A 13,121-nucleotide genomic window follows, 5' to 3' on the forward strand; every position below is an offset into this window, starting at 1 on the left:
CTGCCCCTTGACCTTCGGGACCAACACTACAACTGCTGTTACCTGCTTCTCCCCCAACGTACCCTTCTCCTTCATACGATTAAATAACCTAACTATAAATCCCCTTATTAACGTCCAATGTTGTAAATAAAATTCTACTGGGAGACCGTCAATACCCGGCGCTTTCCCCTTCCTCATTCCCCTTAACGCATTCTCTATTTCCTCTGCCGTAATAGTCCCACCTAAAGCCTTTCTATCACTATTTCCTAAATTACACGTCACATACGTACACACCTTGTCCAACGCCAAGTCACCCCCCCCCCCACTGTTCCAGTACTTCTCGTACCAAGCCTCCGCATACGCACACATCCCCTTCATGGTTCGTATCTCCTGCCCTGCTCTATAATTCCCAACCATCTCCGTTACCTCTAAACATGGGATAGCTGTCACCGCCTGCCTTTGCTTTTGATGCCGCAAAACACACGCTGACAGCTTGTCTCCCCAAAGCACCTCTTCCACCCCTGCCTGCACCCTTACAGCTTGAAACCTTTCATTTTGCAACACCCTCAACCTCCCCTTTATTTCAGCTATTTCATCCATAGGAAAATTATTCCCACCCACCCCCCGCCCATAGCAACCTCTTAACCTATCCTCTAAAATCTAAATAGTTAGCCAGTCCATATTTTAAATTATTAATACGTTTTCCTTCTCTCACATAAAACTTTCTAATCCTTTCCTTTGCAACATTATCCCACCATGTCACAATGTCATCCACTCCCTGTTCTTCCACACTAAGCTCCCTCCATAGGACTGAAAACTCCTCCAACCCCTCCTCATCACCTAATACACTTATATTTAATTTCCAATAACTTCTATATATGTCCGCGAGCGTCCCCCACCCAACCTCCACCACCACTGCCCTATGATCTGACATTGTAGCCTCCACAGTACTGAAAGATTTCACATCCACTCCCTGAGAAAGGTACACTCTATCTAGTCTCGCAGCATATCCACTCCTAACAAACGTATATTCAGTCTCCCACACCGCCCCCCCCCCCGCCCCCCCCCCGAAGGCATCACGTAACCTAACATCCCTTAATAAATCCCTAAGAGCCACAGACATATATCCAGCCCCTTTTGGGTCCACATCAGCCACCCTGATTACACTATTCCAATCCCCACCAACTATCGCCACCTCTGGCAGTGCACTTAAGAAAAACACAAGATCCTCACACACAAAATCATTCTTTACCTTGATGTTATTTTCTGCCGGCGCATACACACTCACAAAAGACACACGCTTACCCATCCACCACCCATCCACACGCAACACCCTCCCTCCCCCTCCTCCCTCGCTTCTCTGCAAAACAAACGGGCTCGTCTCCCTTATTAAAATTCCCACACCACCTTTTAGACGGGGAGATGGCAGGGTAACTACTCGAAATCCTGCCACCTCCAACACCCTACCCTCTTTAAAATTGTGCTCCTGCAGGAACACAACATCCACTCTAGATTTGTTCAGGAAATTACGAAACCAATCTCTCTTCATACCGCTACATAACCCATTAACATTTACACACATACACCTAAGGCCTATTAAAGTTTCCACCCCTGCTTCCTCTCATCACTCTTTACAACTCCAGAGCTTGAATTTAAGTTTGACACCTTCAGAATGCTCTCTTTCCCTCCCCCCTTCTTCCGGTGCCTCCTATCATGGCTACCACCACCTACACCACTACCTTCACACTTCACCTCAGTCTGTTTCCCAGGCCTTTGTGCAGGCGTAAGGACGTCATCAGAATCTGACGTAGCCGCCCTCTTTCTCGTGACCGTCATGTTACACATATCTTGATCAGATGTTGCCTCTCGATGAACCTCCACCTCTACCTGAGAATGGTTTAGTGATTCAACGGACGACTCCAAACCACCATCACGTCCCAAATTATCATGTCTCCGACTTTCTGGAAGCGACGGCTCTCCGATGACACCACGCCCAGATGTAACGTCCCTCTCTGGTGGTGACAAAGTCTTCAACACCTCCACCAATTCTTCCTCAATCTCGAGAACCTTCTCCTGTAATTGCTGCTCCTCCTTATCCACAGGAGACAATACCTGATCAGGCAGCTGGGGGAGGGACTCCAACTCACCACCAGTCCCGTGTGCCCGATCCACTATCTCGCTCCACAAAACACCACGCCCTCCATCCGATGTTTGTTTTTCACCTGCCACCTTTGAAGCAGGGGCTGCGACATCCACCACAGGTCCAGGCACACGTCTTCGCTTGTCACAGGTCGCCGCTATGTGATCATACTCACCACATAGGCGGCATGTACGTCGTTGTCCTGGGTACATTACCATTACCTGCGTCCTGAAATCTTGTAGATACACATATGACGGTATTGGGTGCCTCAACGTCATTTTGAGGTTGAAAGAACCCTCTGGACAACCAGCATAGGCACCTGCCGCCCACGTACCATGTTGAGCATAATGCACCGTCCCATATGTCTCAAAAACTTTCCTTATATCCGCCTCGTCCGCCTCAAAGGGAACGTTGCGTAACTTGATCCACGTATAATGCCGTGAAACATCTGTCAATCTTACACTGACAGCTGGTGTGACGCTAAGACTTACGTCCTGAAACCTGGTGACTAACGATTCATAAACCGTAGCTGATAGCAGTTTGACGAATATTCTTTGGCTTCCGTTTAATGCTACACCATACAAGTCACTATCTTGTATGCCATATGTCTCCCGGATGATCTTTGGCAATAAGACTTGCGCAGAACTAGGCGTTATCGTTCCTTGAAGTAGCTCAATACCTACAGTATTTATCCTGCGTCTCACCGCCATCTTGACACTCACAGTGCACCTATGTTGTTAACAGAGGCGTGACAGCACCACTTCACACCGCTGCAGCCAGGTAACTGACAAGGGAGCTCGCCTACAAACAGCAGAGGGGTGCAGAGCACAACCGCACTCTACCGTGGTCAGGCAGCGAATCCTTTGGATTATTAACTCGGGGAGAGGGTTAATAACCCAGGATAGTAACCAAGGATTACAGTATAGTGGGTGATTGGTAGCGTACTCGGCTCACACACTGAGGTTCGTGGTTCGATCCCCGGTACTGGTGGAAACATCGGGTGTGTTTCCGTAAGACACCTGCTGTCTCTGTTCGCCCAGCAGTAGGTAGGAGTGATGGTAAGTTGGTGCAGGATAACTGGCCACACCACGTTCACACACTTCTACATTTCCATTTTTTTTATGCTCAGTTTCTGTACAAGTAGATAATTTAGTCTTTGATCTTTGTCAACTTTCTAACAATCAACCATAACTTTGTTTCCTCGTTGGTAAATATCGACAGTTCTATTATGTTGACATAATCAGTGATACAGCCAGTTAATTAATTCGGTCATCGAAATATTGAAGAGATTTGAATGTGATTACATTGTTACAGAATGAGCTGTTCTGTGACTATTATTCTGTAACTTTTGCCATTTCTTTGACAGTTTTTTTATGATTTTTTTAAACTGAGTCCAAACAGTTGTTATTCCCATTCGCGAGATACTGTGAACGACTGAGACACATACTCTCCCCACATCTCGACTCCCCCACTGACGAAGAGCTGCTTGCGGTATATATTATAATTTCTTGCACACTGACTAGGCTTTGCAAAGTCTCAACGTATGCCTCAAGACCCACCCATTTCTGGGTAGGAGAAGGAATAAGGGCTAAAAGGAAGAGGGGCAATGCAGGTACACAACACATATCCTCTTCCCAATATCCCAAGCATGCATCTACTTCTTAAAATCCATTTTTATCACTGGTGACACAGGCTGTTGTATCCACGATAACAGATTCCTTGACCTTCCGACACACATCAATTCCCAGTCCAATACTAATGCATTTATTTACTAATCTCGCATCTGTGCCCTAACATTTTTTTCTGAGCTCATGACGTACCGAGGAGCACTCTGTCCTGGCAACGCTTCATTCCACTATCACCTCTTGACTTCCCTGTCATGAAAATATTTAATGGTTTTAATACATTCACATACAGAGATATTTAAAGTGCAAAATGGCTCAATAAACTAATAATGAAACTCTGAGGCAAGAGATACGACATGAAAGTGAGTAAAGTTTTTTCGCAAATAGAATTATATCTCAGTGGGATTAACTATCCGCTGAAGCTGCATCTGCTCAAGAAATATACAGTAATTTAAGAATCAAATGGGGTAAACATATTGTTCAAATATTTGGCTCGATAGCATAGAGGGGCAAACTGGTCTCAATAGATTTATGATGTTAGTTCAGGAACTACATCAGGGATATCAGGTGGCACCGGTCCTCCTCAGGGAATAATAATAACAGTGGTAGAGGTAGTGGTGATGGTTATGTGGTTCTAGAAGTTGTAACTAAATTATGTTTCCATCTTTCCCTTTAAATATCTATATATTTTTCTTCTATGACATAGAATGATGTTGAACCTTTTTACATGGAGGAAGTTGGCCAGAGGGAGAGGAAAGTTAGGAGAGAGCTTTATGCTATACTTCCAGACAGTATAGCAAAATTTGCTATACTATCTAGACAGAATTAGAAGTACATAGCATACAGCCTTTTTTTTCCCCCTCAGCCAAAACCCAGGCTATCCACTGTGAGGTCTTTCGTTATCTCCCCATCTCATTTACTGCCATGTACTTTCTACCTCCTTTTCCTTACCCCTCTGTTATTTTTTTAGGACCCAGTTCGTGGAGACGGCCGGTCCTAGTTACTCCTACGGATATGAGTTTCCGGGTCAAGTGCACTACGAAGCCAAGGACGACCAACGGACTGTCAAGGACACCTTCAGCTATGTTGATGCCAACGGTAGGAGAGAGGTGCTACTCCAGGGTCACTCGTTATCTCATCGACTTTCTTTCATTTTCTTTCTTCCATCGTTATCATTGCTCCCTCATACTCCACATTTATCTTTTTCATATTTCCCCTCTTAGCCATCGATATTCACCCATTTACTCTTATTCAAGCATTTAATGGATGAGTATATTTGTAAGACGAAGCATGTTGCTGGTTTAGGGCAGTGACGCAGTCTGTCTTCCAGTTCAAAAATAAATTTTGATCGGGTTTCTTTCTGAGACTTTTGGAGTAATAATAAATAGGCTGTGTTACACCAGATTTAGTATTCCCCTTAGGCCTATTATCTGCCTACATATGTGCAGTTCTCAGCTTTGTTCCAAGTAGGTTCGTTTATGCTAATGACTGGAGTTTCCCTTGAGAGAGTTCCGGGGGTCAACGCCCCCGCGGCCCGGTCTGTGACCAGGCCTCCTGGTGGATCAGAGCCTGATCAACCAGGCTGTTACTGCTGGCTGCACGCAATCCAACGTACGAGCCACAGCCCGGCTGGTCAGGTACCGACTTTAGGTGCTTGTCCAGTGCTAGCTTGAAGACAGCCAGGGGTCTATTGGTAATCTCCCTTATGTATGCTGGGAGGCAGTTGAACAGTCTCGGGCCCCTGACACTTGTTGTATTGTCTCTTAACGTGCTAGTGACACCCCTGCTTTTCATTGGGAGGATGTTGCATCGTCTGCCGAGCCTTTTGCTTTCGTTGTGAGTGATTTTCGTGTGCAAGTTCGGTACTATTCCCTCTAGGATTTTCCAGGTGCATATAGTCGTGTATCTCTCCCGCCTGCGTTCCAGGGAGTACAGGTTCAGGAACTTCAAGCGCTCCCAGTAATTGAGGTGTTTTATCTTCGTGACTAGTGATTATATATATGTCGTGCCGAATAGGTAAAACTGGTCAATTAGGAAGACCTCATCTAAAATTAAGTCCTTTCTAAAATTTTCTCTTATACTTTCAAAGGTATATTTTTTTCATTTAGGTTAATCTAAAAATTAATAATTTTGTGCCAAAAGAATCAAAAGCTCATCTCTTCTATGTGCGAGTTATTTGTGTATAATAAAGACTAACTTGAGGCATTACTCAACAGGGCTACCAGTATTATGGCAGTACTTAAGTTCTCCCAGTCAAGGCTTCAGCACTATCGTCGACACAGGAAATGTAAGTTACCAGGTGTTTGAGGAGGAAGGGGGGGGGAGGTGGGAGGGCCAGGTCACATGTGAGGGCCAGGTTACATGTGAGGACCAGGTCACATGTGAGAACCAGGTCACATGTGAGGACCAGGTCACATGTGAGGGCCAGGTCACATGTGAGGGCCAGGTCACATGTGAGGACCAGGTCACATGTGAGAACCAGGTCACATGTGAGGACCAGGTCACATGTGAGGACCAGGTCACATAGAGACTTGGCTCAGATGCGGGTAAGGTCAGGCAGGGACGTGTTGGCTTGGTTAGAACAAGTCACAGATGAGCTGAAGAACACCTGAAATGTGGGTTAAATTACAAAATAAAACATAAATTTTCAGACTTATTAGTTAGTATGTATATCTTCCAAGAGTAATTTCCTCTTAATAGATAATTCTAATTGATTTTAATCTCATCTCAGAAATATACATATATGTCTATATGGCTGGAATACTGAGACCGATGGTCTCTCTCTCTCTTTCTCTCTCTTTCTCTCTCTTTCTCTCTCTCTCTCTCTCTCTCTCTCTCTCTCTCTCTCTCTCTCTCTCGAGTACCTGTCACCACAACAGTCACACATTATTGAGGCAGTCACCACAACACGGCGTCTTTGAGGCTGTCACTGCAACACGACGTCTTTGAGGCTGTCACTGCAACACGGCGTCTTTGAGGCTGTCACTGCAACACGGCGTCTTTGAGGCTGTCACTGCAACACGGCGTCTTTGAGGCTGTCACTGCAACACAGCGTCTTTGAGGCTGTCACTGCAACACGGCGTCTTTGAGGCTGTCACTGCAACACAGCGTCTTTGAGGCTGTCACTGCAACACGGCGTCTTTGAGGCTGTCACTGCAACACAGCGTCTTTGAGGCTGTCACCGCAACACAGCGTCTTTGAGGCTGTCACCGCAACACAGCGTCTTTGAGGCTGTCACCGCAACACAGCATCGTGAACTCAAACCTAATCATTTTGCTTCATCTTATTTACTGTACTTTTATATATTTTTATTTATAAATTTAGTGAGAAATTATGATTTTTCTCTCATTAAAATGTAACGTTTCTGTCACTATGATGCTGCCAACCCCATCTAATAAATGACTGAAGGAGGACAATGAGAGATCAACATCGGTATTATAAAACCCCTTAATCAATTGATTTTGTATCTTCCTGAACTACTGAAGCTTCGAGGAGAGAGAGACAGAGACAGAGATAGATAGCATATTATATTGTCGCATTTTGCACACTTTATTTCTTTCAAGAGTATGCAAAAATGTAGTTTACATGTACTAAAATAGTCATTTTTTTTCTGGCCGACGGTGTTGCTAATTTTAACTGCATCTATTCGGTGCAGTGACTCTTGAATTATTTATTTGATTTCATTGGTACGGTCGCATTAGTTGCATTTTGTCTTGTACCAACCATATTATCGGTAATTCTACCAACATTATTTACAAAGTCAATGAGCTTTCTGTATAACATTTACGATGTCTAATTCTGTGCTCTGTGTACAGCCTGCTGCAGCAGTTCCAAGCAAGGTGGATGCCGTAGCCGGAGTGTACAGCCAGCAGGAGACGCCGGGAACGAGGCTTTCCGAGGTGCGAGTGCAGTCCCAGGGCGTGGAAGTTGAATCTTCGGAGCCCAGCTTGAAAGTCATTCTTTCGCCACTCCTGAAGCAGGCCGCCGTCGCCGGGGAGGTGCTACCAGCGGGCAGGTCACCTTCAGGAGCACCGCAGTTCGTGGTGTCGCCGAAGGTGGCTGCTGAGGCTGGTGGTGTGTCGGAGCTGGCCGTCCGTCTGGGGGCGGTGCCAGTGGCCGCCGTCCACGACGTCCAGATGAGACCAGATTTCGGTGACGCCCGAGCGGAGGACTTCGCACCTGTCCTGATTCACTCAGAGCAGCCCAAAGTCACCGTGTACGCGCTGGAGGTGCCCTACCAGTAGAGATGACCAGGCGTAACTACTCTCACATAGCACTTGTCAACTCATATCTCCTCGACAGCTGTGGGAAAGTGGCTCTTCAGGTCGAAGCCGAAGCGCAAAACTAAACTTCACTCAGTATCTCGTGAGGATGCTACATCTAGTTTACTCAGTATCTCGTGAGGATGCTACATCTACTTTACTATCTCCTGAGGATGCTACATCAATGTACACGCAGATTCATTCTAATTTTAGTGAAATTTCTCGTAAGAACGGATGCATGGTGAACTATTTCACCATTGCCTACCATACACCATCCACAACATCACTTACCACTCGCCTCTCTTATTATTACTATTATTGTATTTAGAGGGAAGCGCTAAGCCTGTAGGGCTCCTGTAGCGCAAGGAGATTGGAGAATAATCAGGCTTGATCTAACGAAGAGGATGGCAAGTTCGATTCCTTCGATCAAGAGCCCCTCCTCGGCATCGAGGAACATAGCCCTCAATGCCGATCACTGGTTGAAAGTACAATGTTGCTTCCCAGTTAATTTATGCATTAACTGACTAGAGCTTTTATGCTGCTGGCACTAGAATGCATCTTGCACTTCTCTCATGATAAACCTGTCGCTCTGCAAGAAGCACATGTCGCTCTGCAAGAAAGACTGTGTTGCTCTGCAAGAAACACATGTCACTCTGCAAGAAACACATGTCACTGCAAGAAACATGTCACTTTGCTGATGTAGTCTTCAGTCTTAGCTTTGGCCTCATGCCGCTATAACGTAGATAGATCGCTGGCTACATAGTTTTGTTTCCTCTACAGAAAAGCCTGATAGAGGTGGACCCGCTTACCTAATTCGTTATAAACGGCTGTTCTAAATAGAAGCTTTAAGCTTGCCAGATTCTCAGAGCTCTCACATCTCTCACCGTCGTCTTGGCCAGTGTGTAATCTTCTTGGCTGTTGTGTCATCTTCTTAGCCATCGTGTCATCTTGGCCCTCTTGTCATGGTTGTGGACACTGTGTCATCTTTGTGGCCATTGTGTCATCGTGGCCATTGTGTCATCTTCGTCCTGATCATCATCTCTTCATTATCCTGGTTATCATGTTATACCTGGAGTATACCTGGAGGATGTTTCGGGGGTCAGCGCCCCCGAGGCCCGGTCCATGACTGATCTAGTAAAGTCTGGGACTGAAATAATAGAAAACGGTTAACCCAGACTGGCCACAGAAAACAATCAACCCAGACTGATTGTAAAATATAACCCGTAGTGATCACAGAAAACGACTAGCGTAGACTGATTACAGAAAACGACTAACCCAGACTGAACACAGAAAACGATTAACCCAGACTGATTACAGAAAACGATTATCAAGTACAGGAAGATTCACTTTGGGAACACAGACAAGATGGTAGATGTGAGGGAACACTGTTGCTGCTAACATAGTTTTGTTTTCAACAATGGTAAATATTTGTGTTTACATGTGTTTACACGTATGGTTGGTGTGTATCTATGTGTTGATAATACTGACCCGCCTCCTATCAGTAGGTTTTGCTCCTGGTAACACCTGCGTTTGGGCATTATATGATGTAAATCATCATTATCAATTAGAAATAATGACTGTCACCCTGTGTAATTTCATGGTAAATAAAGACTTTGATTTGATTTTGATTTGATTTTGATTCTGATATTCAGGACTGTAGACACACCTTCCAACAAGTTCAGTAATTATACTCCTCATTATTATTATAATAATTTATAGTTATTTATGAATATTATTATAATTTATAGTTTATTATTATTAAAATTCAATGTATTTAATTTGTGAGATCATTTGCTCGTTTTTTGTGAATATATTTTTTATTGTGATGTCCTGTCTAAGGGCAATGTGTGGCGTAAATATTATGCAGAAAATTCGGAGTGTGGAAATTAGGAGAAGGTGTGGAGTTAATAAAAGTATTAGAGGGCTGAAGAGGGGTTGTTGAGGTGGTTTGGTCATTTAGAGAGAATGAATCAAAGTAGAATGACATGGAGAGCATTTAAATCTGTAAGGGAAGGAAGGCGGGGTAGGGGTTGTCCTCGAAAAGGTTGGAAGGAAGGGGTAAGGGAGGTTTTGTGGGCAAGGGGCTTGGACTTCCAGCAGGCGTGCATGAGCGTGTTCGATAGGAGTGAATGGAGACGAATGGTATTTGGGACCTGACGATCTGTTGGAGTGTGAGCAGGGTAATATTTAGTGAAGGGATTTAGGGAAACCGGTTATTTTTATAAAGCCGGACTTGAGTCCTGGAAATGGGAAGTACAATGTCTGCACCCTAAAGGAGGGGCTCGGGATAGCAGTTTGGAGGGATATGTTGTGTATCTTTATAGGTATATGCTTCTAAACTGTTGTGTTCTGAGCACCTCTGCAAAAGCAATGATTATGTGTGAGTGTGGTGAAAGTGTTGAATGATGATGAAAGTATTTTCTTCTTGGGGATTTTCTTTCTTTTTGGGTCACCCTGCCTCGGTAGGAGACGGCCGACTTGTTAAAAAAAAAGTAATTTTATTGTGTTAATAGAATCATTGTTCTGGACCAGAAAGTTGGGTCATGATCAAGGAAGTTCAGTTCCTCCTAAAACCTCAGAAGCGCACCTGTCTTCCTTAGGAAAGTTACCTTAATTTTTACTGGGGTGGGCCGGCAAGCCAGTGGAAGGCCTCGATCATATGACCATAAGCTCCAGCTGCGGGTCATCACATGACTAAGACTAGCGTCAACAAACACTTGTCCTGTTTCCTGACAAGCCTTACCTAACTTACCCTGACCTCATTGTTTACCCCGTCTTTTCTTCTCCTGCTTCTTCTTCTTCTTTAGGAAGAAATGTAGAATGTAATGTAATGTAGGATGTGTGTAGTTACGTTGGTTCACTGATCTCTGTTGTTACTTTACTTGCAGGAATTATTCTCGCAGTGTAATGCTTGTCTCATTTCACACCCTGACAAATTAAGGCATAGTGTACAATTAATCTCTAAATAGTCATAGACTGGAAATATTTTTCACTGTATGACCTCTCCGGTGAATATCATAATAAAAAATGTGACTATGTCTCATTTATGTTCATTTCTCTCTCTTTTTTTTATTCCCAACCTGCTTTGTTTTTATGTGCTATCACCTAGTTAAGATTTCACGGGAGATCACTAGAGGAATGCTGATCTACATAAGTTATCACTCGGTGAATATTGATCAACACAAGTGATCATTGAAGGAATACTGATCGAGACAGAACAGTGAACTTCGAATAGTGGATCATCAAGTTTTATAATCTTAAGTGAGAGGAGAGTGAGTGTGGGGATAGAGTGCAGTAAAGTGTGAAGGTAAGGTTAGTGTATGGAGGGAGAGTGTGTAGGAAAGGAGGGAGGGTGTGAAGGGAAGGAGGGAGGGTGTGAAGGGAAGGAGGGAGGGTGTGCAGGGAAGGAGGGATGGTGGGAAGGGAAGGAAGGGGGGCGTGGAGGAAAAGAGGGAGGTAAATAAAAATCTGGTTCTCTGTTTATTTATCTTCTACACATCACAGTAACTGGACAGGCGGACGACGCCTCAACACCCAGACGGCACAAGCTGGCAGATGTCTTTAGAGAGAGATATCTGGTTCCCCACACGGCCGTCGTAGCCTCCTCCTGTGGGTCGTCTCAGCTGTGTCCAAGCTACGAATTGGTAAACGAGGAAATGCCCTTTAAAGCTTATAGGTAACAATGTTGCTGAAGTCCCAACTCCAGCGCCGCCACACCGTTTCTGCTGACCCACCACTGATACGGAGTCTGTTGACAATTCTGCTAACAAACTTTCGTCTATTAACATTTCTGCTGACCCACCCCTTAATTAAACTACATCGGTTTCGCGTTTAGATACTTTGGCGAGTGTGATGGGTTCTCCTGGTGGGGGCGTGGGCGAGGCACCAGCGGCGTGGAGTGGGCATGAATAGTCTACACGGGTATGGCAACGGGCAGAACGGGGAAGTCATTAACGAGGGGTGGGCCTGCCAGGTGGTCCGTGAAGCCTGGCAGTGCCACCACCGGGAACACCGCCACGGGTGCCTCCTGCCGTGGCCGCGACTTGACCTCCGTCACTATCGCTAGGTTCTCAGGATCGGAGTAGGTGATGACGCCGTCACCAGAAGGTAGCGTCTCCTCCATGCCATAATAAAGCAGTGCACCGTAAGGATCCACTACCTCTCCAGCAATCAACTCCTTATCCGTCGGCACCACTTCACCAGGCGTCTCAATCCCTTGTTGGATCACCATCGGTGGCGTCTCTTGATGATGCAGGGGAGCAGCGCCCCCTGGGATGGCGTCCCCTCTGGCGCGGTAGCCCTGTTGTCCGGCGTCGTATGTGATGTCTACAACTTGACCCTCTGGTGTGCGGTAGAAGTAGCGTCCCTTGACTGTTCCATCTGAGTCACGGGATTCAACTCTCCACTGGTTGTCTCCCTGCATGCCGAACCTGCAACCACAATCTCTCTTACTGACTGATTATCAACTCCATGACCTGCACTCACCTGGTGGAACTGAGGCAGTTGATGCCAATCATAAACACACACACACACACACACACACACACACACACACACACACACACACACACACACACACACACACACACACACTCAAGCACACACACATACTCCTGGCGGGGCCACGAGCTATGACTCGACTTCTGCAACTACAAATAGGTGAGTACACACACACACACACACATACAGAGCTAAGAGGTATGTCCTACGAGGAGAGGTTAAGGGAAATCAACCTGACGACACTGGAGGCCAGGAGAGATAGGGGGGACATGATAACGACATACAAAATACTGAGAGGAATTGACAAGGTGGACAAAGACAGGATATTCCAGAGATGGGACACAACAACAAGGGGACACAGTTGGAAGTTGAAGACACAGATGAATCACAGGGATGTTAGGAAGTATTTCTTCAGCCACAGAGCAGTCAGCAAGTGGAATAGCTTGGGAAGCGATGTAGTGGAGGCAGGATCCATACATAGCTTTAAGCAGAGGTATGATAAAGCTCATGGTTCATGGAGAGTGACCTAGTAGCGACCAGTGAAGAGGCAGGGCCAGGAGCTTGGACTCGACCCCTACAACCTCAACTAGGTGAGTACAACTAGGCGAGTACACA

The 13,121-nt window shown here is 45.5% G+C and overlaps 2 protein-coding genes across 3 annotated transcripts in view; one reads left to right on the forward strand and one right to left on the reverse strand.

The window, feature by feature from the left end:
- Positions 1-9,628, forward strand: part of LOC128686175 (uncharacterized) — a 17,325-nt gene extending 7,697 nt beyond the window's left edge. The window contains exons 3-5 of the mRNA XM_053772956.2: positions 4,715-4,842; positions 5,961-6,031; positions 7,560-9,628. Coding sequence (XP_053628931.2) covers positions 4,715-4,842; positions 5,961-6,031; positions 7,560-7,988 — 628 coding nt within the window. The 3' untranslated portion in view covers positions 7,989-9,628. The remainder of the gene's footprint in view (positions 1-4,714; positions 4,843-5,960; positions 6,032-7,559) is intronic.
- A 1,785-nt stretch (positions 9,629-11,413) lies between these two features.
- LOC128686176 (uncharacterized) overlaps positions 11,414-13,121 on the reverse strand; it is a 38,663-nt gene continuing 36,955 nt past the window's right edge. Inside the window, exon 3 of one of the 2 annotated variants that reach the window (XM_070083198.1) lies at positions 11,414-12,436. In XM_070083198.1, coding sequence (XP_069939299.1) covers positions 11,920-12,436 — 517 coding nt within the window. In that variant the 3' untranslated portion in view covers positions 11,414-11,919. The remainder of the gene's footprint in view (positions 12,437-13,121) is intronic. The other variant, XM_053772957.2, reaches the window with a different exon arrangement.

Source organism: Cherax quadricarinatus, chromosome 9 (assembly GCF_038502225.1).
Source record: "Cherax quadricarinatus isolate ZL_2023a chromosome 9, ASM3850222v1, whole genome shotgun sequence".
NCBI classification, from domain to species: Eukaryota; Metazoa; Arthropoda; class Malacostraca; order Decapoda; family Parastacidae; genus Cherax; species Cherax quadricarinatus.